A 24,172-nucleotide genomic window follows, 5' to 3' on the forward strand; every position below is an offset into this window, starting at 1 on the left:
ACCCAATTTGTATTGTATAAGTGTTTGATCGTGAAGGGGCTTACTGCTGGGACCCCCTGCGATCTGCTGCAAAGCACTCCAGCTCTCCTCCATTCCAGCGTTGTACCCGCGTATCTCCGGCTCTTCCATAGAGATGAAGGAAGGGCACGTGTCAACCCCTGCTCCGTGTGCGGGGAGAGTCGGAGTGCTGTGCAGGAGATCACAGGGGGTTGCAGCAGTCGGACACCATGCGATCAGACACTTATTCACTATCCTTTGGATAGGGGATAAGTTGTCCTTCACTGCAGTACTTCTTTAAACTTTAAATCACTACATTCACTCACATTTGTCAGATTATTTGGATAGAGCCTTCATCCACCCAAGCTTGATATGTACCGTACTTACCTTAGATAAAATAACTTTCACTATCAGAAAGGCACAAGTTGTTGCTGTGGTCACCTTAGAAGAACGAGAATAAAAGTAATTTATAAGAAATAAAAAAATTAAAAAAAGAGCTTCTTTATGACTTTCTTATCCACAATGAAATAATAATAACTTAACAACATATTTTTTTCTCACCACATACTACCTGCCGCTGGATTTAAACTTTCTAAACTACTAGAATCCACAGATAGACAGTGCATTCATAAAGACTTCTAACTCTCACGTTTTCACATTTTATGGTGCAACATTGTGCTAAAAATCTACAAAATTCACATTTTTCCCCATTAATATGCACTTAATATCCCATAAAGTGAATGTCCAAACTAAATTCTAGATTTTTTTTTTGTAAATTCATTAAAAAGTGCATAATTGAAATATTGCACTCTTAATCCCTGTCAGGTTGGATGGGGACCATTGGTGGAAGTCATTTTCAGGTCTCTCTAGAGTACAAGTCAGAGCTCTGGCTGGACCACTTAAGGACATTCACAGAGTTGTCCCTTAGCCATCCGTGTGTTGTCATGGTTGTTTGCTTAGGGTCATTATTGAACTTACTGGAATGTGAAACTTTAGCCTGGAGAACTCTGGATCAGGTTTTTATTAGGAATATTTCTGTTCTTTGCTCCATTTGGCTTTTCCTTAACTCTGACCTGTCTCCCTGTCCCCGTCCCTGAAAAGCACCCCACATCCTGGATGTTCAATTTTGGCTTAATTAAGCAAGACCAGAATATCTTGTTTCTTACAGTCTGGGAGTCCTTTAGGTGCTTTTTTTGCAACTCCAGTTTGACTTTCACCTGTCCTTTACCGAGAAAAGGATATTTTTCTTGCCATAAATTCCAGATTGCGGACTGCTGCAGTGATGGTTGACCTTCTGAAAGTTTCCCCTCTGCACATAGGATCTTCGGAGCTCAGCTAGAGTGACCAGTGGGTTCTTGGCAGCCCGCTCAAGCAATAGTCCTGGTTTTCCAAACTTCCATTTAAGAAGGCCACTGTGCTCTTGTGAACTTTTAGAGCAGTAGAAAATGTTTTGTACCCTTCTCCAGACCTGTTACAACACAAAATTCTGCCTCTGAGCTGTACAGGCAGTTCTTTTCACCTCATGACTTTGTTCTTGTTCTGATATGTCAGCTGGGAGACCTCATATAGGCAGGAATGTGTCTACACAGAGAAATCCTCAAGAGATGACACAACATTAAATTAGCATAATACACAGAAAAGCACATACATTTACGGGTCAATCTATATATATATATATATATATATATATATATATATATATATATATATATAACATTTTTTTAAATGACCTGCCTGCCTCCAGAGGAAAATTCCCATTCCCCCAACTCCCCCCCCCCCCCCAAAAAAAAGGTTGGCAACTAGAAGCAAATACCGCCCCAGTGAAAATGGTGGTGGAGGAGAGGGGGGACGGAGGTACACTCCGAGTCCCCAATCAGCAGCACAGCCGCCGGCACCTGTACGGGGGAGGATGGCGGAGCTATCTTTTCCCCTGCATAAAAGCTGCTGGGGATAGAGAAAATGTCGGGTCCCGCACTGAAAGAGAGAGGACGGGGGCGGAGCTACGCACAGAGTCCGTAGCTCTCCAGCGACGGGAGAGTGAAACGGTGCCCGGCTGGGTAGGGGCCAGTGGGCTGGAGAGATACGTTCCAAAAGGACAGAGAGTCAGAGGAGATAGCCTCTGACATCCCAGAAAAGACCCCAGCAGTGTGTCGAGTCCGGAGGACTCGCTGAGGGGTGGAGAGGGGTGGAGCTAAGCTCCGTAGAAGATACACCTATCCCTCCCTGTCGAGCGCCCCTAAGGTAGAGCTGTCAGAGCAGGGAGAGAGTCAGCCTTTGACCCTCAGAATCCAGCTCTAAGGAAGGGAAGAAGAGGGGCGGAGTTATCCGCCGCCATTACGGCTCCCGCCGGGCGGCACCGCGCCCCGATGAGGAGAGCCGTGAAAGTGGGAAATAAGTACAGGGAGCCTCCGCTAAGGTCGGTGGCTGCCCGGAAACATGAAACTGAGGGTGAGACTACCAGGGGGACCCAACCCCAATAAAGATTTTAACCCCTTTGCCGGGGGGGGGGGGGGGGCAGAACATACTCACCTATCACCCATACTCACCTATCTTCACATGCTCACCTAGAGACATCTTCAGCCAGCATTTTAGTCACCTGCATCATGTCATGCTGCTACAGCCCAAGACAAGCAGGAAAAATAGGGGGACCTGGACCCAAGGTGCAACGCCAGGCGCTGGCCGTTGGCAGGAAGGGGTTAACGGTGCATTTGTATCTTATGTCCCGTGCCCCTTAGCCGCATATGGGGGAACAGGTAGGCGCCATGCTCCTGAACCCCCACCTGAAAAAGGGAAACAAAAAGGAGTAAAGAACCTGACTAAACAGCCATAACTAGAAAATAATAAAAGACAGGGTCTGGAGAGCTCCAGACCTGTGTGCCTACCTCCTAAGTGACACTACCTAAAACTGGTTGCCTTACTGCAGGTGGGTGGGTATATCCTACCAGGGAGGAGCCGACTTTTCTTTTTCCTAATGTCAGCGCCTCCTAGTGGCTGGAGCATATACCCATCAGTTAGGTGTCCCCCAATGAAGAGCGAACGAGAAATTAGTGAATTCTTATCCATAGCTAAATAATCCTTAATGTATAATGTAGAAGCAACCTATAAATAATAATAAATTATACCCAAAGGAATACCTTGATAGAAAAACAGAGAGTTATATTGTAATAGCCTACAGGTAAATGACCTAGGGGATCACAATTGGACAAATATCACAATTTGGTACAGCCCAAAACACAGTGACCGAGAGGAAAAAAGTATAAATTTTTTGGGTAGATAGAACAATCCTGAAGATCAGTCCAGCGAGAGTGGAAATAAAACCGCTCCAGTGGTAATCTGAAAATAAAAGGAAACAAAAAGTTGGGGGGCACCCCAGGCAGAAAAACGCCCGAGCGACTATACCGAAAGCGCTATAACAATAAGAAAAAAACTCTACAGGAAGGGGGCATAGCTATTCACCTCATTTAATCCTTGCGGGGTCTTCATTGCTAGTTGGAAAATCCAGAGAGTGTCCCGTTGTGCCAATATGCCAGGTCAATTGCCTTTGCGTGGTCCAATTGCTACATGGCCTATGCCTCTAAAACAAAAAGAGAGAGCTGTCACACTGATGGTACTGTTTAAAATGACGCGGAATAGACTTCAAGTGTGTTGGATCAGTTTAATCTTTTGCCGCTTGTATATCCAAAACAGGTTCCCCGATTCTGCAGCGAAACTCTGGTTGTCATGCCTATGTACATAAGATTACACGGGCATATAGCTGCGTAAACTACCCCTTTAGTAGTGCAGGCGATGGGATGTCGAATCTTGTATGTCCTAGTCCCTAGGGCATCACGAAATTGTGTTGTTCTGTCCATGTTCTTGAGTGCTACACACTTACCGCATGCTGAGCTGCCACATTGTGGACCCTTGCAGCCAAAGAGGTACTGATCATCTTGCATCGTGTAGTAGCTATGCACCAACATGTCTTAAATGTTACTGGATCAACTATAAATGATCGCCGGAGAAGGTAACATATCACATAGAACTGGATCTGTTAAAAGAATGGACCAGTGACTTTTCAGGATATCCATCACCTGTGAGCTTTTAGCGTTGTAATCAAAGATTCATCTGATCTGTTCTGTAGAATTGCTTACCTCTTTCCTTGTACACAACAAAGAAGTACAGTTTTGTGCTCTCGCCCTTCTGTGGGCATTATTGATACAATTGCTGTACCCAGTCTCCTAAAATCTAATTTTCAGGTCTTCTGCTTGTCTGTCAAAGCGTGTCATCAGAGCACAACCGCCTGGCTTGTAAAAATTGTCCATATGGGATATTTTTTATGAGATGGGATGGATGTGCTGAACTGACATGTAAAATGGTGTTGGCAGCAGTACTTTTTCTATATAGATCTGTCTGGATGTAGCCTTCATCATCCACCTGTATCTGGATACAAAAATCGATGTAGGTACAACTCATCTTGTAAGTTAATTTCAAGTTTAGATCATTGTCATTCAAATAACCCATAAACCTCTCCAATTCTTCACATGTACCCTGCCAGATAATCAAAATGTCATCGATGCAGCGACCCCATGATACCAGTTTATCAATGCGGGGTGCTACATCCGATGAAAAGAGGGTACTTTACCACAACACCAGGAAAACGTTAGGCTGGGCTCACATCACGTTTTAAGCAATATGGGACCGCATACAGCTGGGGAGAGCTAAAACCAGGCCCTCCCGTATCCCTGCCGTATGTGGCCCGTATGTAATGTATTTCAATGAGCCGACCGTAGGGAAGTGATGACTCCGGTCGGCTCATTTTTGTCCCGTATGCGATTTTCCCACCAGACCTAAAACTGTGGTCCATCACGGTTTTAGGTCCGGTGGGAAAACCGCCGATTTGAACCCAGCCTTAGCATATGAGGGCGCACAGGATGCCCTATTGCTGTTCCACGGAGCTGTAGGAAAGGTACCCTCTTAAAAATAAAGAAATGTAGAGGTGGAAATGTAGTAATCTGGCCTAGGGCCATGTTAGAAAAGGATATGTTGAGACAGTTACAGGATAATACTTGCTATCAACGCTTGACGTTTAACCCTTTACTGTCTTATAGATCTGAACTAATACTTATTTTGGAATCCGCGAGAGACAATGGCCTTTTGACTCAAAAACAGATGGATGGCTTACGCCCTATAGTATCAGGATCCAACTCACTAACAGAACTGGTATGCAAATGTATTGATTTTCATTTACAGCCTTTGGTTGAACTTCTACCATCATACATTAAAGATTCCAATGATGTGTTTAGGAAACTAGAGGGGACACATTGAGACCCCAATATGCTGCTGATAACCTGTGATGTGGAAGCCTTATATACTTCCATCCACCACATACAGAGAATAGCAGCCACAAAGTTCTTTTTGGAGAGTAACAACATCAATCCCAATTTATGTTAGTTTTTGTTGGATCTTTTGACTTTTAAGTTGACCCACAATTTCTTTATTATTAAGGGGGTACCTTTCCTACAGCTCCTGTGCACCCTCATACGCTAACCTTTTACTGGGGTTGTGGGAAAGGACCCTCTTTTCATCGGATATGTTACGCCGAGCGCTCCGGGTCCCCGCTCCTCCCCGGAGCGCTCACGGCGTCTCTCTCCCTGCAGCGCCCCGGTCAGTCCCGCTGACCGGGAGCGCTGCACTGACATGGCCGTCGGGGATTCGATTCGCACAGCGGGACGCGCCCGCTCGCGAATCGCGTCCCGGGTCACTTACCTGTCCCGGTCCCCGGCTGTCATGCTCTGGCGCGCGCGGCTCCGCTCTCTAGGGTGCGCGCGCGCCAGCTCTCTAGATTTAAAGGGCCAGTGCACCAATGATGGTGCCTGGCCCAATTAGCTTGATTAGTTTCCACCTGTGCACTCCCTACTTATACCTCACTTCCCCTGCACTCCCTTGCCGGATCTTGTTGCCCTTGTGCCTAGTGAAAGCGTTCCCTTGTGTGTTCCTAGCCCGTGTTCCAGACCTCCTGCCGTTGCCCCTGACTACGATCCTTGCTGCCTGCCCTGACCTTCTGCTACGTCCGACCTTGCTCTTGCCTTATCCCTTGTACCATGCCTATCTCAGCAGTCAGAGAGGTTGAGCCGTTGCCGGTGGATACGACCTGGTTGCTACCGCCGCTGCAAGACCATGGCGCTTTGCGGCGGGCTCTGGTGAAAACCAGTAGCTACTTAGAACCGGTCCACCGACACGGTCCTCGCCAAACCCTCTCCAGCCTGCCGATCCGTGACAGTAGATCCGGCCATGGATTCCGCTGAGGTGCCGCTGTCAAGTCTTGCCGACATTTCCACGGTGATCGCCCAGCAATCCCTAATGATCACCCAACGAAATCACCAGCTGGCATACTTGACCACCGTGACACAGCAACTTCAGTCACAGATACAGCAGCTGCTGCCGCAGATACAGCAACTTCAGTCACAGACACAGCAGCTGCAACAACCATCTCCTCCGCCGGCTCCTGCAACTCCTCCGCAGCGACCGGCCGCTCCTAACCCCTGCTTGTCCCTGCCGGACAAATTTGATGGGGACTCTAGACTCTGCCGTGGTCTCCTGCCTGGGAAGGCCCTGCCATGTGCCACACCGCCCGGAGCACCTCTCTCACAGTATCCTTTGCAATCCACCCCTGTGCCTCCCGCCGAGGAGGCTATGCAAGTGGATCGGTCCCGCCTGACCCCTGAAGAGAGGACTCGCCGCAGGAAGAAAGAAGATTTACTTCTATACTGCACTGTGCGTTACCGCACAGAACCCCTGCTCTTGAGCATGGAACTTTTTGTTTTGCCCAAATGCTCCTCTGAAGTCCCCCTCGGTCTGCCATGGCTCCAACCCCCATCTTCTGCCCTTGTCTGGACCATCGGGGAGATCGGGAGCTGGGGTACTTCTTGCCACAGAAAGTGCCTCACGTCTGCTCCCAGTCCCGTCAGTAAAGCCTCTGTGTCTCCCCCTTTACCTGGCCTCCCCAAGGCCTGTCTGGACTATGCTGTGTCTCCTCCTCACGGCTCCCGTCCTGTTGACACTCTGCCCCGTGCCGGGCTTGACCCTCTTCCCTCCCTTCCCACCCCCACGCCTTCTTGTGTGCCCGCTGTTGATGTGGTTTCCCGGGGCTTCGCCATCATCTGGAAAAAGACTCTGAAATTCCTCATGCTGGCCTCATCCCGGGTGAAGAAGCTTGCCGGAAAAAAGAGAAGAGCTCCTCCTGTTTTTGTGTGGCTCTCCGCCAAGTATATCGGCTTCCGTGTCCCCAGTTTTTATCTCGGACCACGTTATCTTGGACCCTTTGTAGTCGAGTGCTCAGAGGAGAGATCTTGGGAACCTGAGGACAACATCCTGGACAAAAGTCTTATCCTCAGGTTCTCAGGCTCCAAGAAGAGGGGGAGACCCAAGGGGGGGGGGGTACTGTTACGCCGAGCGCTCCGGGTCCCCGCTCCTCCCCGGAGCGCTCACGGCGTCTCTCTCCCTGCAGCGCCCCGGTCAGTCCCGCTGACCGGGAGCGCTGCACTGACATGGCCGTCGGGGATGCGATTCGCACAGTGGGACGCGCCCGCTCGCGAATCGCGTCCCGGGTCACTTACCTGTCCCGGTCCCCGGCTGTCATGCTCTGGCGCGCGCGGCTCCGCTCTCTAGGGCGCGCGCGCGCCAGCTCTCTAGATTTAAAGGGCCAGTGCACCAATGATGGTGCCTGGCCCAATCTTCCCAATTAGCTTGATTAGTTTCCACCTGTGCACTCCCTACTTATACCTCACTTCCCCTGCACTCCCTTGCCGGATCTTGTTGCCCTTGTGCCTAGTGAAAGCGTTCCCTTGTGTGTTCCTAGCCCGTGTTCCAGACCTCCTGCCGTTGCCCCTGACTACGATCCTTGCTGCCTGCCCTGACCTTCTGCTACGTCCGACCTTGCTCTTGCCTTATCCCTTGTACCATGCCTATCTCAGCAGTCAGAGAGGTTGAGCCGTTGCCGGTGGATACGACCTGGTTGCTACCGCCGCTGCAAGACCATCCCGCTTTGCGGCGGGCTCTGGTGAAAACCAGTAGCTACTTAGAACCGGTCCACCGACACGGTCCTCGCCAAACCCTCTCTGACACAGAGGATCCACCTCCAGCCTGCCGATCCGTGACAGGATGTAGCGCCCCACATTGATAAACTGGTATCATGGGGTCGCTGCATCAATGACATTTTGATTATCTGGCAGGGGACATGTGAAGAATTGGAGAGGTTTATGTGTTATTTGAATGACAATGATCTAAACTTAAAATTAACATACAGGATGAGTCGTACCAACATCGATTTTATTGATATCCAGATACAGGTGGATGATGAAGACTACATCCAGACAGATCTATATAGAAAAAGTACTGCTGCCAACACCATTTTACACGCCAGTTCAGCACATCCATCCCATCTCGTAAAAAATATCCCATATGGACACTTTTTACAAGCCAGGCGGTTGTGCTCTGATGACACGCTTTGACAGACAAGCAGAAGACTTGAAAATGAGATTTAAGGAAAGTGGATACAGCAATCGTATCAAATATGCCCACAGAAGGGCGAGAGCACAAAACCGTACTTCTTTGTTGTGTACAAGGAAAGAGGTAAGGAATTCTACAGAACAGATCAGATGCATCTTTGATTACAACTCTAAAAGCTCACAGGTGATGGATATCCTGAAACGTCACTGGTCCATTCTTTTAACAGATCCAGTTCTATGTGATATGTTACCTTCTTCTCATCACTTATCGTTGATCCAGTAACATCAAAACATGTTGGTGCATAGCTACTACACGATGCAAGATGATCAGTACCTCTTTGGCTGCAAGGGTCTGCGATGTGGCAGCTCAGCATGTGGTAAGTGTGTAGCATGCAAGAAAATGGACAGAATAACACAATTTTGTGATGCCCTAGGGACTAGGACATACGAGATTCAACATCCCATCACCTGCACTATATGCCTGTGTAATCTTATGTACATCGGCATGACAACCAGAGAGTTTCGCTGCAGAATCAGGGAACATGTTTTGGATATACAAGCGGCAAAAGGGGAAACTGATCAAACACACAAAGTCTATTCCGTGTCATTTTAAACAGTACCATCAGTGTGACAGCTCTCGCCTTCATTTTAAAGGCATAGACCATGTAGCAATTGGACCATGCAAAGGCAATTGGCCTTTCGCACAAAGGCATATTGGCACAACGTGAGACTCGCTGGATTTTCCGACTTGGAACGATGACCCACAATAACTTTAGGTATAGGCTCTTGGGCATTTTTCTGCCTGGAGTTCCCCCAACTTTCCATGCCCCCTCTTTTGTTCCTTTCGGGTGATCTTTTCAGCTCAGAGGAGTTTTTTGTTATGTTTTTTAATTGATTTTAATTTGTTTCTTTCCTCTAATTTGCAGATTACCACTGGAACAGTTTTGTTTGCACTCTCCCCGAACTGATCTCCTCTTCAGGATTGTTCTACCTACCCAAAAAATGTATAATTTTTTATTTTCGGTCACTGTGTTTTGGGCTGTATCAAATTGTGATATTTGTCCAATTATGATCCCCTAGGTCATTTACATATAATAATCTGTTCTATTATTATCAGGCAATCCCTGGAATGGCTAATACCCCTAGAATAACAGAAACCATGGGTTAAGCTTGAATCAAATATTACTAAAATAGAGAACTGGAGCACTACCCTATTAAATAAATCACGCTTCCAATTACTTAATAGACCTGGAATTCCCCCAACCCTCTCAATAGCGGGCAAAGTGTGGAGTTCAAGTATTATAAACATTGACAAAATTGAGGGTACCATGGACTCCCCGATACCACTACAATCTCTCCAGCTCTTTCTCCCTAAACTGAACATACTACATTGGGAGGATCTGGGCATTAAATACATCTCTGATGTACTTAGGAATAACAAAATGCTATCATTTGATGAATTACAGTCAAACTACAAAATACCCGAATCCGATAAAAAATATTACAACATTCTACAGAAGCACTTGCAAAAATTCCCTGAATCCTATTCTACGCTCCCAAAAAGCCTCCATACTTGGTTCCTTGATCCTGTAAAGGAGAAAAAAAAAGGACTTAAAAACTTTTATTCCTATTTTAATGAAGACAAACGGTTAAACAAAAATTCGGGGATGGCACGATGGGAATCCGACTTGGGACAATCATTCTCTGAATCTAAATGGCTGAATACATCCTTAAAGATAAAAAAGCAACAGTATGTGCTAATTTATGGGAACATCATTGCAAGTTTGTCAATAGATGGTACTACACACCTAAAAAATTATCTTTGATTTTTCCTCACCTGTCGCCACTATGTTGGAGGGATTGTGGGGAACAAGGCTCCCTAAAACATATCTTCCTCACTTGCCCGGCCATACTTACCTTTGTTTCAGAAGTAAAAAGTATGATTTTGAAATTGATCCCTCATTGTTCACAACCTAAAGATGAATTACTTCTATTACTTCTGGGTCTGGAAGATCTCCCAAAAAACATACAAACTCCGATTGTACACATATGTTTGTCATATAAAATGTTACTAGCCTCCAAATGGAAATCAAAAGAGATTCCACACATTAACGAATTAATACATACACTGCTATCTCATTATAACTATGAGCTAATACTTTTTGGTCAAAGGGGAAAAAGAGATGAGTGTACAGCCTCATGGTAATCCTGGATTAAGCTTTATAAACCCCCATAGACCCTTATATGTAAACTAAGTAATGATACAATTAAGCTTACTACACACAAAAGAGCGGTTCTTCGAGTGTATAAGACGGCTGACCCTTGTAAGACCTCGATTCTGAATTCTACCAAATACCAGACAACTGCCTGATGCAGCAATTTTGATTGATTTTGTAGAAGTTATGGAGACTCACTATTTTATTGTTTTCTTTCTTATTGTTATTATCTTGCTCTCAAATTTCAATGAAGGTCCCTTTGGACCTGATAGATCCTTTGTGAATATACGTAACACTGTTTGGATGAACAATTATGCTCCACCAGTCAAGGTTATTATGCATGTTCATATATAAACTCTGACACATCTGATGTCCTATTATGTTATATGTTACATTTCTTATGTTTATAAAATTCAATAAAAACATTGTGAAACATATAATAATATGTTATTAATGTGGCTTTTTACCTGTAGGCCATTACAAAATAATTCTCTATGTTTATCTATCTAGGTATTCCTTTGGGTATAATGTATTATTATTTATAGGTTGCTTCTACATTATACATTATGGATTATTTATCTATGGGTAAGTATTCACTCATTTTTCACTCTTTTGCACTCTTGCACATCTACTCACTTTTCCACTATCTTTTCTTTTCCCTTTTTCATTTTCCTTTTCATGGTCACTGTATGGACCTCTCTTTATGTTGCTCTTCTATATCAGATTTTTGCACATGCACTTTGGGTACACTTTATGGTACCCCCCTACATGCTTATAGCACATTTTTGACTGATAAGTCTAGATGGTATTTCTTAAATGCTTTTTTGTTCACTATAGATTGACAAGCTTTGATTCACCGGCAATACACGGCTAACATTCACTTACTACTTTATACGTATCATTCATTTCTTACATCATTATGGATTTTATATACTTACCTTTTAAAATCAATATTAGTTGAATATGATGTAGAATTGTACTTTCTGTATGCTTTGTTGTTATACCGACCAAATATTACATTATGGTGTCATGTTTACATCATTATTTATAATTTTTTATGTATATGTCAATATTTGCTTATGGCTTTGTCTATTGTTTGGGCATTGAGGGGGCCGGAGTCTGCGGAGGACTGCTGCTGATATTATATGTCCACTGCAGTGTTCTGCGGTCTCCGTATGCCTTGGTTGCGCAATAATTGGCTTCTCTATTGGTGTAACTATCTACCTGTCGCTTGCCTGAGCTCTCCCAATGGGCGGTAAGTGGGCGGCACTTATGTAAGTGTCAGCTTGTGACTCGGAGGCACTCAGTTTCCCTTGGCCTCCGCTCGGCTGCATGATCATGTGCCCGCACCATGTGACAGAATGATGGCCGTGTCACGTGACCAATTCTACAGCATCTATGATTGGGTAGTTTCCTCTGAAGTCCTGAAGGTCCGGCAACACTGTCGGCACCATGTCTATGACGCTGACATGTTGCGGCTTATTTACGCTGCTACCAGCTGATCCAGGGAGCTGTAGATGATTGGTCTTGGCGCAATACAAATAAGAGGTTAGTCCTGATCATGACTACGCCCCGGATGAAGCAATAGCGAAACGTTGGGTTTGGCGTGTTGCGTGGTATGCTATCCTCTCATTTCGAGTAACTTGCACATTGCTGTCTTATGTTTATATATTGTATCTGATAGCATTTACCATTGTTGATACACCTTGTACTTAATATTTGGCATATACCTGGTGATACTATGGGGATCATAATTGGATTTCCTGTATTTATGCTGCATATAATTTCCTAGCCACCAACTTTAGTTCTTGTCCTCCTTGACATTTCTCTTGCACCTCCATATCCATTTTACTTGCTTTTAATAATTTTTGTGTATTTCATGACAATTTTTGCATCAGGAATGTGTATTATTCAAATCATGTCCAATCACCTGAAGTTACCACAGGTGACTCCAGTCAAGGTGTAGAAACATCTCACAAAAATTGTAAAACTCTGTTTTCACTTTGGGGTATTGGATGCAGAGTAATGGTGGAAACTATATTTTTTATTTATTTTAGCACAAGGTCACAACACAACAAAAAGTGAGAAGTCATGGAACCCACTTCTACTGCACTGAAGACCACAAGTTATAAATTGCTTACTACCTGTTTAATGGTTGACTTAAAGGGGTATTCCAGGAAAAAACTTTTTTTTATATATCAACTGGTTCCAGAAAGTTAAACAGATTTGTAAATTACTTCTATTAAAAAATCTTAATCCTTTCAGTACTTATGAGCTTCTGAAGTTAAGGTTGTGTCTCGGGAAACGCCCAGTTTAGAAGCAAATCCCCATAGCAAATCTCTTCTAAACTGGGCGGTTCCCGAGACACGTGTCATCAAAGATTACTTAGACAGAAAAGAACAACCTAAACTTCAGAAACTCATAAGTACTGAAAGGATTAAGATTTTTTAATATAAATAATTTACAAATCTGTTTAACTTTCTGGAGCCAGTTGATATATAAAAAAAAGTATTTTCCTGGATAACCCCTTTAACCCCCCAGGTCCACACAACAAAGCCTTTTAAATTATGTCACACAACTTATTTGAAATAAAAGCTGCTGCAATCTTTTAAGCCAAAACCAGAAGTGGGTCCAGCAAAAAGAGGAAGTATAAGTCCTTCTTTTATATTTCCCATTATTTTTAAAACTGCAGTGTTATCTAACAAACTAGCACATGAGAGGCATTTGGATTTAAAGGGGTACTCCGGTGAAAACCTTTTTTCTTTTAAATCAACTGGTGGCAGAAAGTTAAACATATTTGTAAATTACTTCTATTATAAAATCTTAATCCTTCCAGTACTTATTAGCTGCTGAATGCTACAGAGAAAATTCCTTTCTTTTTGGAAAAATGATGACATCACGAGCACAGTGCTCTCTGCTGACATCTCTGTCCATTTTAGCAACCATGCATAGCAGGTGCAAAGCAGATCTATGCCAAGAACAGCATGGTGGCTCAGTGGTTAGCACTGCTGCCTTGCAGTGCTGGGGACTTGGGTTCAAATCCCACTAAGGACAACAATAAATAAAGCGTTATTATTATTATAATAACGGCAGCAGAGAGAACTGTGCTCGTGATGTCATCAGAGAGCATTCCAAAAAGAAAAGAATTTCCTCTGTAGTATTTAGCAGCTAATAAGTACAGAAAGAATTAAGATTTTTTAATATAAGTTATTTACAAATATGTTTAACTTTCTGCCACCTGTTGATTTAAAAGAAAAAAGGCTTTCCCCGGAGTACCCCTTTAACTTGCCCTATCCTTATGTTCTGTTGGGAGCTCAGACGCTGCCAACGGTGTCTGGCAGCAAAATACTCCCCTTTATCCACTCAGAACATATGCATACTCAGCTGGACTGAATGTGTAAGTGTATAGAGGACCTTGTAGAGATCCAAACAGCTTTAGGATTTGTATAACCAGCACAGTCAGCATAAAACACATAACTGTCTTCACTGCATTCATACAACCGCAAAAAAGTAGATACCTACCGCTACTGCCCCCCAGTGGTGCAGTTTGCATATTGCATATGCAACAATTAGAACGATAAATCGAAAGAATGATAACAACTGTGGAGAAAAAGAAGATGGCATTAAAATGAATTCATGGTTTCTAACACTAAATAATATATTAAAGCTATATCTGAATGCTGTTTAAGGGTAGGGTCACACGTAGCATATTTGACTACTTCTTGTCCCTAGAGTGTGCCTCCAGCTGTGCCCGTGTGTCCTGCTCTCAGCAGCAATCCGCCGCTACAAGCAGAGAGGAGCTGCAAGTTGCGTGTGCATGCACAGTGTACTCCAGGCATCGCTGCCGCTCTTGGCCTAGATAAGGGAGCAGGGGAAGCAGCCGCCATTTGTTTGCTGTGGATACACTTCGTGTGACCCTACCCTTAAACAGTATCCTGAATGTGTTTGCCTTGTATCACCTAGATTTTTTTTCCAGAGTACCGCTAGATAGTAGATATGGCAACATGTTCTTTTTTTCTACTTTACCTCTATATTCTGAGATAAACATTCTAAATTAAATTTTTTTGTACATTATTATGGGAGCAGCGACCTTGTGTGAACTGTTTTGCACTGCTTTAGAGCAAGCTATATGGATATTGGAACAGTCTGGAGCAGAACCTAATCATTTCTATAGGAGAGGTTTATATTTCTTTACAATATAGGGGATCTTTAGGAAGTGTCAGTTATTAGGCTGAGGGTTCAAACTGAAAACCTTTTATTAGGACTTCAGGATTGTTTTATAATGTAGATTGTAAAATTTAAATATTTGGAAAAACATCACCAAAAGTTCCTAAAAATGTTTAGCATAATTACCAGATTAAAACAAGAGGTCATTTTCTGATGAAAAATTCCTTTTTGGCGAGTCTACGGGGCCTTGCAAACTGCAGCTTGCTTTATATGATGCTAAATTTTGGATCGGGTATTCCCATTAAAGTTATGTCTAAGTAGCCTCATTGCTAATTGCCTGTTGCAGAGCCAAGTGGTACATGGCACACAGGTGTATACATTTGGAAATCTTCTATTAGCCAGTATGAACCCCTTAACGACACAGATCATTTTGCCCTTTGGCAATTTAAATTTTTGCATTTTCGTTTTTCCTTCTCGTCCTTTAAGAGCCATAACGCTTATTTTCCCATCCAGATTCAGCATTGATCATCACGGCATCTAAAGGGTTAATGGGGGACATTAGCATGAGTGCTGATGTCCGTCATTATGAGTGAGGACCAGCCGTATCCTGCACTCACTCCATGCACATGATGTAAATGTACATCATGGTGCACTAACAATAATCATTCACGCACATACATAATACAAGTACAAGTACAATGGTCCCTCAACATGAGATGGTAATCCGTTCCAAATAAACCATCATGCAATGGAAAGAATAGGAAGTTATACTCACCTGTCCCTGCTGCTACGGACCGTCACCCATGCCCTGATGTCGTCCCTGGGGTGTCCCCGATGCTCCGGACCGTCTCTGCTGGCCGGGAACGTCGCTCTACGTGATGACGACGAAGGAGAGCGCTGGAGATGCAGGGGATCCCGAAGAGGATGCTCCGGAGCCCCGAGGACAGGAAAGAGACCATCACCAGAGCACACGGGGCACCGTATGTTGATTCTGCCTTCAACATGCGATGGCCTCTGAGTGGCCATCGCATGTTGAAATTATCGTATGTCGGGGCCATCGTAGGTCGGGGGGGTCACTGTATAACTTTGTAATGTAATGTGCTGCAAAGTACTAGATACTTCAAGTGTGTTGCCTTCCTAACTAGTGGCTAAAAGTTTTCAACCCCTATACCACATGTAAAGTACATTAGAACTCTTACTTCACACATAAATACTTACAAAGATGTCAAAGAACGAATAATAGTAGTCATAATGTAAAACTTCTTTCTGCAAGGCCTCTAGAATATTAACATGTGCCTAGAATAAAAAATATATATATATATATATATATGTTACAGAATATTTAACATTTTTATCAAAGTACAGTACAATATACTGATATGTGAATATGGTTTTACAAAACTCCAAATACACCAGCAGAAAAAAATCTGTGTGAATTTTCACATGGCAGCTATATCACTAGGATCGTATAGATTTGTTTTAATCTTCTTCACCAAATCCCCTCTACACTCATAAAATACAGAGTCATTGTTGTGGTGCAAACAATCACAGCCAAGCCACATTTATTAAAAAAATACTTATATATACCAATATAAACAACTAAAATAACCAGGTGAACACTACCCATGTAACATTATTATGAGCAAAAAACATAAAAAAAAATAAATAAATAAAAAAAATATATCCCAATCTTATGTACACCACTTAGCAGGAGGAAGACTTAATGGCAGCTTATCTCCGTCAGGTCTCCTACTTTGCCCCAATCAGCTGGGTACCATGCCAGCTTCACAATAACCAGAATATTCAAGCCAATGACCACCATTCTCTTAAAAAGTGTCCCCAAATCTCCCTCCAGCTTTCGCCACTGCAACTTAACCACCCGGAATATCCAGGTACCTCCCAGCCTATTAACAAACAGGGTGTGCCGGCAACTTCCTCACTACACTGCCCGACTAGCTCCTACCCTTTCAGCCCCTCCCTGATAAAGGCTGCCCATGCCCACCCTTCCCTTTTTCCTAGCCTTCCTAGTTAACTCCAAAATTCCCTTACATCTCGCTCCCATACTGCCTTGGCATGTGCCCCTTCCACTCCCATAACTGAAGCAATTTCTTTAACTTAGGCATTTAGGTGAACCCCTTTGGATTTTGCAACAGGAAAGCTTCTGCATATGCTGCATGTAGCCACAGGCCCACATGATCCTAAAGGAGGCCAAAGAGTCTTTTTGGCCTCTGTAGACTGGCATCTGTCAGCATACTTTTTTCTTTTTTATGCTGTATAGAAAAGCATAGCAGAATGCCTTTTCCTATACAGTGGACCAGTGTTTCCCAACCAGGGGCCTCCAGCTGTTGCAAAACTAAACTCCCAGCATGCCAGTACAGCCAAAGGTACCCTGGTTGGGAAAACTGTAGTGGACCATCACAAAGAAACAAACAAAAACAAAAAAAAAAAACACTCAAACAGGAAACATTTCCTTCCAAAATTGTAGCCAATTATCTATTGTTATACAGTGACATACCATATTTATTGGCATAGAACAGGTATTTCTGAAGCTAAAATTTTACGCTAAAAGCGTTGAGGACGTCACTCGTCAGCGCACAGCGACAGTGCCGGACGCCGCCGGAGCCTGCAGGAGCACGCCGACAGGTAAATATGAAAGATTAAAAGGGACATGGGAACCAGACGGTGGCAGTTACAGGATTTAAAGCGGCCTCTTTAAATCATTGAACTGCAGTGGCTTCTGTGGGGCCAGAAAGATTTATCAGGGTAAAACACTCATGCGCCGTCATTTTAACAAGGATATTTAGGTAAAAAAACTTTACCCAAATTTCCTTGGAAAAATTAGGGTGCGTGTAATAGACCGGTGAATGTTATACCCCGATAAATATGGTATGTCAGAGAAATACATAAAGAACATTCCTAACCTCACATACAGCCCAAAAAAATAATAATAATAAACACACAATGGGAACAAAAACTGTAATATTTCTACTACTTCCCAGTTAAATGATTAATCTCCTTCTTTTCAAAAAGGAGAACCTGTGCCACTTCCTTATCACAGGACTTACCGATACGATACTCCCACCATGAAAGAAGGGGAAAAAAAGCAAACACTGCCTATTACTACTCTTTTTAGTCAGCATTAACCCCTTAGGGAGTCTGTAGTTCCAAAAGTCAAGATGTTTCAATGTTGCACCATCATAACTATATGAAAAGTTGTTTTTGCATCTAATGCAACATTATTGGCACGTATAGGGGGAAATGTATCAAAACCTGTGTAGGGGAAGAGAGGGGCAATTGCCTGTAGCAACAATCAGATTGCTTCTATTATTTTTCAGAGATCTTCTTAAACATGAAATACACAATATGATTGGTTGCTATGGGAAACTGTACCACTTTTCCTCTGCATAGGTTTTGATAAATCTCCCCCATAATGTATGATTTCATTACTTTTGGGGGAGGGGGTGAAATAAACCCAGCATTACCTTTTTAATTTGTTTGCTTATTCACACTTTTTATTGAAAATTATTATATTTGTATCATTAAATGTTTTCCATCGATGTAGCAGGATGGCAAATGTAATATATAGCTGGCAGCTGCTGCTATCTAAATCCCTAACCACAAGCTGCCAGCACTGCAGATGTACATCATGATGTGAGAAGGGGTTAAACATATTATTTTCTATGGTTGTAATTTTCACACACTGTGCAGTAAAATCTATTACTGGAGGTGTCTTCCAACATAAATATCACATACATAAAGTTATATAGGACATGTCGATGTCATTGGCTTCTCTAATGACATCGACATGTTTTATATAACTTTATATATTTATACTGCAAATAATGGGAGATTTTAGAAATATTTGTTTTAATTATGAAATGTATAAACCAGTTTATGAATATATTTTATGTTATTTTATGCACCTCATGTTTTGGTGGTTTGTAACTCCAATCACCAATCCAGATAAGATGAGGGTAATGTACTGCCTGTATGCCAATCTGAGGAAGGGGAATCAAACCCCCAAAACGCGTCATTGCTATTGTAGGTATCATTGTTTTGTTTTTACTGGGGTCAATAAACTCTATTGATGCATCTTAAAAAATATCCACAAGTCCTATGAGCCTTATAGGAATTAGCAGAACCAGCGCTATACCCAGTGCACCAATTTTGCCTCTTTATTGGGATTTACAGCCTGGCCACGGCCCACATCATTGCTCTGCTCTGTATGCTTAGCCAGCAGAGCAGTGACGAGTGCTTTCAATCACGCTGTGAGGGCGTGATTACAGCGCAGCAGACGGGACTAGGTGAGCATAGCTCTCCAACCAGGGGACTACTTAAGGGGCACGAGGGGGACACTTTTAAACTTTATATCCTCACCCCCTTGCGGGCAGGATATTTTTTAAGATGCATGGTGAGGAAGAAGATTTTACCAATATTTAACCTGATTAAAAAGTGGCATAACTCACTCTGATTCATGGTCTGGTTCCGGAGTTCCAGACTGTGTTTAGGCACCAATGATAATGCCTCCTGCACAATGGAGGCAGGAGTCGGCATACAGAGCTTCCATGCCTCCATCCCCTCCTGCTCCCATAGGACCACCCACCTTGAGCTTACATCAGCAAAGGGTCTATGAATATTTATGAAGTGGGCTGGCACATGAAAGCAGAAGTAGGTCAAGGCAGAAAAGATTTGTATACCAGCTCCCGCTTCAATTGCACGAGGCGGGGGATTAGCAATGGTAATATATATAACTCTGTTTATTAGGTTAAAGTAGATCTGTGGTGTCTGATTGTGGGGGGTCCGAATGCTTGGACCCTCGCGATCTCCTGTACGGGGGCTCTGATACAGCTTTCCTGTGCAGGAGGCATGATGGCCTCCGAATGATGCCGCGGCCGACACGCCCTTCATGTATGTCTGTGGCAGAGGCAGAGATGCAGTGTTCGTGCATCCCCGCCTCTCCCGCGGCAATGCCTGGACCCCGTAAAGGAGATTGTGGGGGTCCCAGCATTCCTGCGGATAGGGGATAAGTGTTATACACCGCACATCTCCTTTATGTGTGGGTGAACAAGGTGTCAGTTTCCCTTTAAAGATGTATGACTTTTGGAGGTGTGAGACCACAAAAGAGGTGGTTGTCCTTTGGACTAAGTGCACTTGGCTGTTTTCAATTTATTTTAATGGCATGTGGCCACATAATCATGTCCATTACTTAACAGAAAATTATTTCAATAAATGCCAAACTTTTTATATTAAAATATTATGAAAAAAAGGAACTGAAAGTGCACCTTATTGCTTTAATATTAAAAGAAAACACTATATGTGCCATATACAGGGAACATGTAGTCAAATGGAATCACTCACATTTAGCTCTATGATCCACAACAAAGCTACAAACAGGAAGTCAAAGGTGACAAAGAGGCAGAACGTTCTTCTGACATCCGATATGCTTTTTTTCCCTGAGCCCTCATATGATTCAAGTCTTGCCACAAACTCAGCACTATTAATTGAATGGACATCAAGCAATGACCCATGAGAATTCAAGACACCGCTCTGTGGGTACTCGCTGTCAACTGGCTGCTGGTTCATTGTGACTGAGCAGAAGATGCCTTCTTTTCTTTATCATCACCTAAAAGGATTTGGGCAAATAAATAAACTGTTGTTACAAGTATAGGATAATCAGAATATTCTATGCTGCAGGCTGGTCAGTCTGCTTTGCTTTATAACACTAATGGTCTCTCTTGGTAAGAAACAACACATAAGTGGGTTGTGTTAGCTCATAACTCCATTTCATATGCCCTTTTGGGCATATGGAGTGATAGGAGCACTCCACCGATCATTAGGTGATGGTAATATGCCTAATTGTATTAAACAGGAATAAGCCATAAAAGGTATGTTCACATATACAAAATCTATTTCATATTTTACTGCAGATTTTCTGCAGCTGATTTTGCTACTTATAGACTTCAATGGGTAGCAAAATCAGCTACAGAAAATATCCAGCAAAATATGCAGCCAATCCTGTACATGTAAACGTATCCTTAAAGGGAAACTGTCAACTCCCTGATGGCCTATAAGCTGGCAAAAGTACCAGGTACAGGTAGCTGATTTACACACAGGCATTTACACACAGAGACATGTAGCCAAGCTGCCCCTGCCCTCCTCCCATCCACACAGGCTTGACTGACACGCTCAGTATTGGGCTTTGCATGAAGTTCCCAGCACTTAGGGTGTTAATGAAGCCTGAATGGGTGGGAGGAGGGCAGAGTCAGCTTGATTGCATCTTGCTGTGATTCTGCCTCCGTGCTTACATACCGGGCTCTAGGACTAATGATAAAAGTTGTTTTTAATGGAAAAGCGGCATCCAATACAGGTAGAGCATCAGAATGCTGTACACAAAAGTTACCTGGTACTGAGGGCAACTTAAAGGGGTATTCCAGGGAAAAACTTTTTTTTACATATCAACTGGCTCCAGAAAGTTAAACAGATTTGTAAATTACTTCTATTAAAAAATCTTCGTACTTATGAGCTTCTGAAGTTAAGGTTGTTCTTTTCTGTGTTAGTGCTCTATGATGACACGTGTCTCGGGAACCACTCAGTTTAGCAGAGGTTTGCTATGGGGATTTGCTTCTAAACCGGGCGGTTCCCGAGACAGATGTCATCAGAGAGCACTTAGACAGAAAAGAACAACCTTAACTTCAGAAGCTCATAAGTACTGAAATTATTAAGATTTTTTAATAGAAGTAATTTACAAATCTGTTTAACTTTCTGGAGCCAGTTGATATATAAAAAAAAAGTTTTTTCCTGGAATACCCCTTTAAGGGCCATCATGGAGCTGACAGTTTTCCTTTAAAAATAGACTTGCAAAGCAGAGGGCAGTGTACATAATCTAAATAAAGGACACCAAATACATTTTAACGGTTAGTTTCTCCCTATGTTTTGCATTGTAAGACAGTGGTACTCATCATCCACAAGCTTCCATCATAAAGAAAAAGAAAAACGTATGTAACTTTACATACCTGAGAAAGCTAAAATATAGATTCCGATAGCAACTGAGGGCAGTCTTATGGCTAAAATGAATTTTAAACTTTCATTAAAGAAGCACTTTGTTGTTGTTTTTTGCCTAATAAAGCCAACTCAGTACAAGTATTCCTGCAGTGTCATCTGTTTCATCCCAGCTCAGCTGCATTTATACATGTCATCACTGCAGGTGGGTTATGTGATCGCAATCTGAAAATCTGAAAACCACAAATTATCTACTGTGTGGATAGGTTGTCAGTCACTCCTGCGTAAAATACAGACTACATCATTACATCATCATCTATCATAACTCTCCTAGAAGCTCCCAGACACCCCACCCTTCCCCACCCAGCTCTGCTCTTCTTGTTCCTTTGTATGTCCCCCATGCACAGAATGCTGCTGAAGATATAATGTCTGTCCTCTCTATGAGACCTGAAGTGCAGTGATGTAGAAGGTGAATCCATAGACTACATGTCTATGCTGTGTGCATATTCCCCTTATTCCCCACTGAAGCAGTTTTTTTTATGTTAGCCCTAAAGCTTAGGCGGACACCACTTCCTCCACTGCTTGGCTGAGGGGGAAGGTCCTTTCCCGTCACACACAAAGACAAGTGAAGAGCAGTGGGACCATGAAGCAGAAATCTCTGCGGAAAAAGACCACCTTGGCCCATCTACATTGCCCTAGGCCTGTTGGCAAAACTTGCACACTATAGACATGAATGTCTCTTTTCTTTTACAGATTGAGCTGAGGTACACAAAGTTTAACTGAGTGAGGCCTTATGTAATTTAAAACAGTGTACAACATTTTACATGTTCAACAGCATTACAAATACTTTCTAGGGAATAATATTAGCACATACTGTAAAACCTTTCTAAAATGACTGTCCATAGCTGCTTTGAAAAATGGTGTTCTAAAAAGGTAGCCCTCTCAATAAAAAAAAAAAAAGCCCAATGTACTGACAGGCCAGTTTTAACAAAAGCCGTGGCATTCTTGGAGAAGGTTCACAGTATTTCAATGTAAAAATGTACAGGCATCAGTACTTACATAGCATATTGGTATAATTGTAGATCTTCTGCATACCCGGAAGAAGTGAAAAGTATTTCTCACATATCACATGTCATTGGCCAGGTTCCAGGAGTGTCTCCAAGTGCAGAGAGGAAACTACAGAGAGAAAAAAAGAATTATTCTGCAAATGAAACTTATATTGAGGCCTACTTGAGATGTGTATAATCTTTTTAAGGGCTCAATTAATAAAATGGTTATGTAAACATTATCCAGAATCTGTAAGAGTATAGCCACAGGATTTTTTTAAAGCTTCAATTGTTTTCAGTGGGAACTTTTTATGCAGAACCACATGGTTTTTAGGACATTACTCATCAATGGAAGAAGTAGACTTTTTTGTAAAGCTACCGTATGTAGTTTTTTAAATGGGAAAAACATGTCAAAAACCATACAATTTTTGTCCTTGTGAACAAGTCCTACAGGGAAAAAAAAATAAACACTAAAAGGTGGGATAAACTTTCTCCTGCTTACCGTATTTTTCGCCGTATAAGACGCACTTTTTCTTCCCCAAAACTGGGGGGAAAAAGTCGGTGCGTCTTTTACGGCGAATACACCCCTATCGCGGCGGTCCCTGTGGACCCGCGGCTAATACAGGACATCACCGATCGCGGTGATGCCCTGTATTAACCCTTCAGACGTGGCGATCAAAGCTGACCGCCGCGTCTGAAGGGAAAGTGACACTAACCCGGCTGTTCAGTCGGGCTGTTCGGGACCGCCGCGATTTCACCGCGGCGGTTCCGAACAGCCCGACTGAATAGCCGGGCTAGTGCTTACAGGACACCGAGAGGGACCTTACCTGCCTCCTCGGTGTCTTCTCCGTTCAGGGATCCCCTGTATGGCCGGCCAGGGGTCTAGTTTCCAAAATAGTATGCCATGTTTTTTTTTTTTTTTTTTTTGCTGTTCTGGCACCATAGGGGCTTCCTAAATGCGGCATGCCCTCAGAGCAAAATTTGCTTTCAAAAAGCCAAATGTGACTCCTTCTCTTCTGAGACCTGTAGTGCGCCAGCAGAGCAATTTTCACCCCCATATGGGGTGTTTTCTGAATCGGGAGAAATTGGGCTTAAAAACTCATAAATTTTATGATGCAAACATAAAGTAGACATATTGTATATGTGAACCCAAAATTTTTTTATTTTGAATATGCCTTTCAAAAGCAGAGAGCTTCAAAGTTCGAAAAATGCTAAATTTTTATTTTTTTCATCAAATTTGGGGATTTTTCACCAAGAAAGG

General features: G+C 43.0%; 1 protein-coding gene across 2 annotated transcripts in view; it reads right to left on the minus strand.

Annotated features, from left to right (window-relative positions):
• The window catches only part of STARD3NL (STARD3 N-terminal like), a 77,986-nt gene that overhangs the window by 18,272 nt on the left and 35,542 nt on the right, over positions 1 to 24,172 (minus strand). Inside the window, exons 2-7 of one of the 2 annotated variants that reach the window (XM_056520467.1) lie at positions 22,925 to 23,041; positions 21,880 to 22,098; positions 20,225 to 20,489; positions 16,085 to 16,162; positions 14,222 to 14,299; positions 385 to 438 (exon numbers count right to left, since the gene is read on the minus strand). In XM_056520467.1, coding sequence (XP_056376442.1) covers positions 385 to 438; positions 14,222 to 14,299; positions 16,085 to 16,162; positions 20,225 to 20,449 — 435 coding nt within the window. In that variant the 5' untranslated portion in view covers positions 20,450 to 20,489; positions 21,880 to 22,098; positions 22,925 to 23,041. The remainder of the gene's footprint in view (positions 1 to 384; positions 439 to 14,221; positions 14,300 to 16,084; positions 16,163 to 20,224; positions 20,490 to 21,879; positions 22,099 to 22,924; positions 23,042 to 24,172) is intronic. The other variant, XM_056520466.1, reaches the window with a different exon arrangement.

The sequence above is a fragment of the Hyla sarda genome, chromosome 5 (genome assembly GCF_029499605.1).
Source record: "Hyla sarda isolate aHylSar1 chromosome 5, aHylSar1.hap1, whole genome shotgun sequence".
NCBI lineage: Eukaryota > Metazoa > Chordata > Amphibia > Anura > Hylidae > Hyla > Hyla sarda.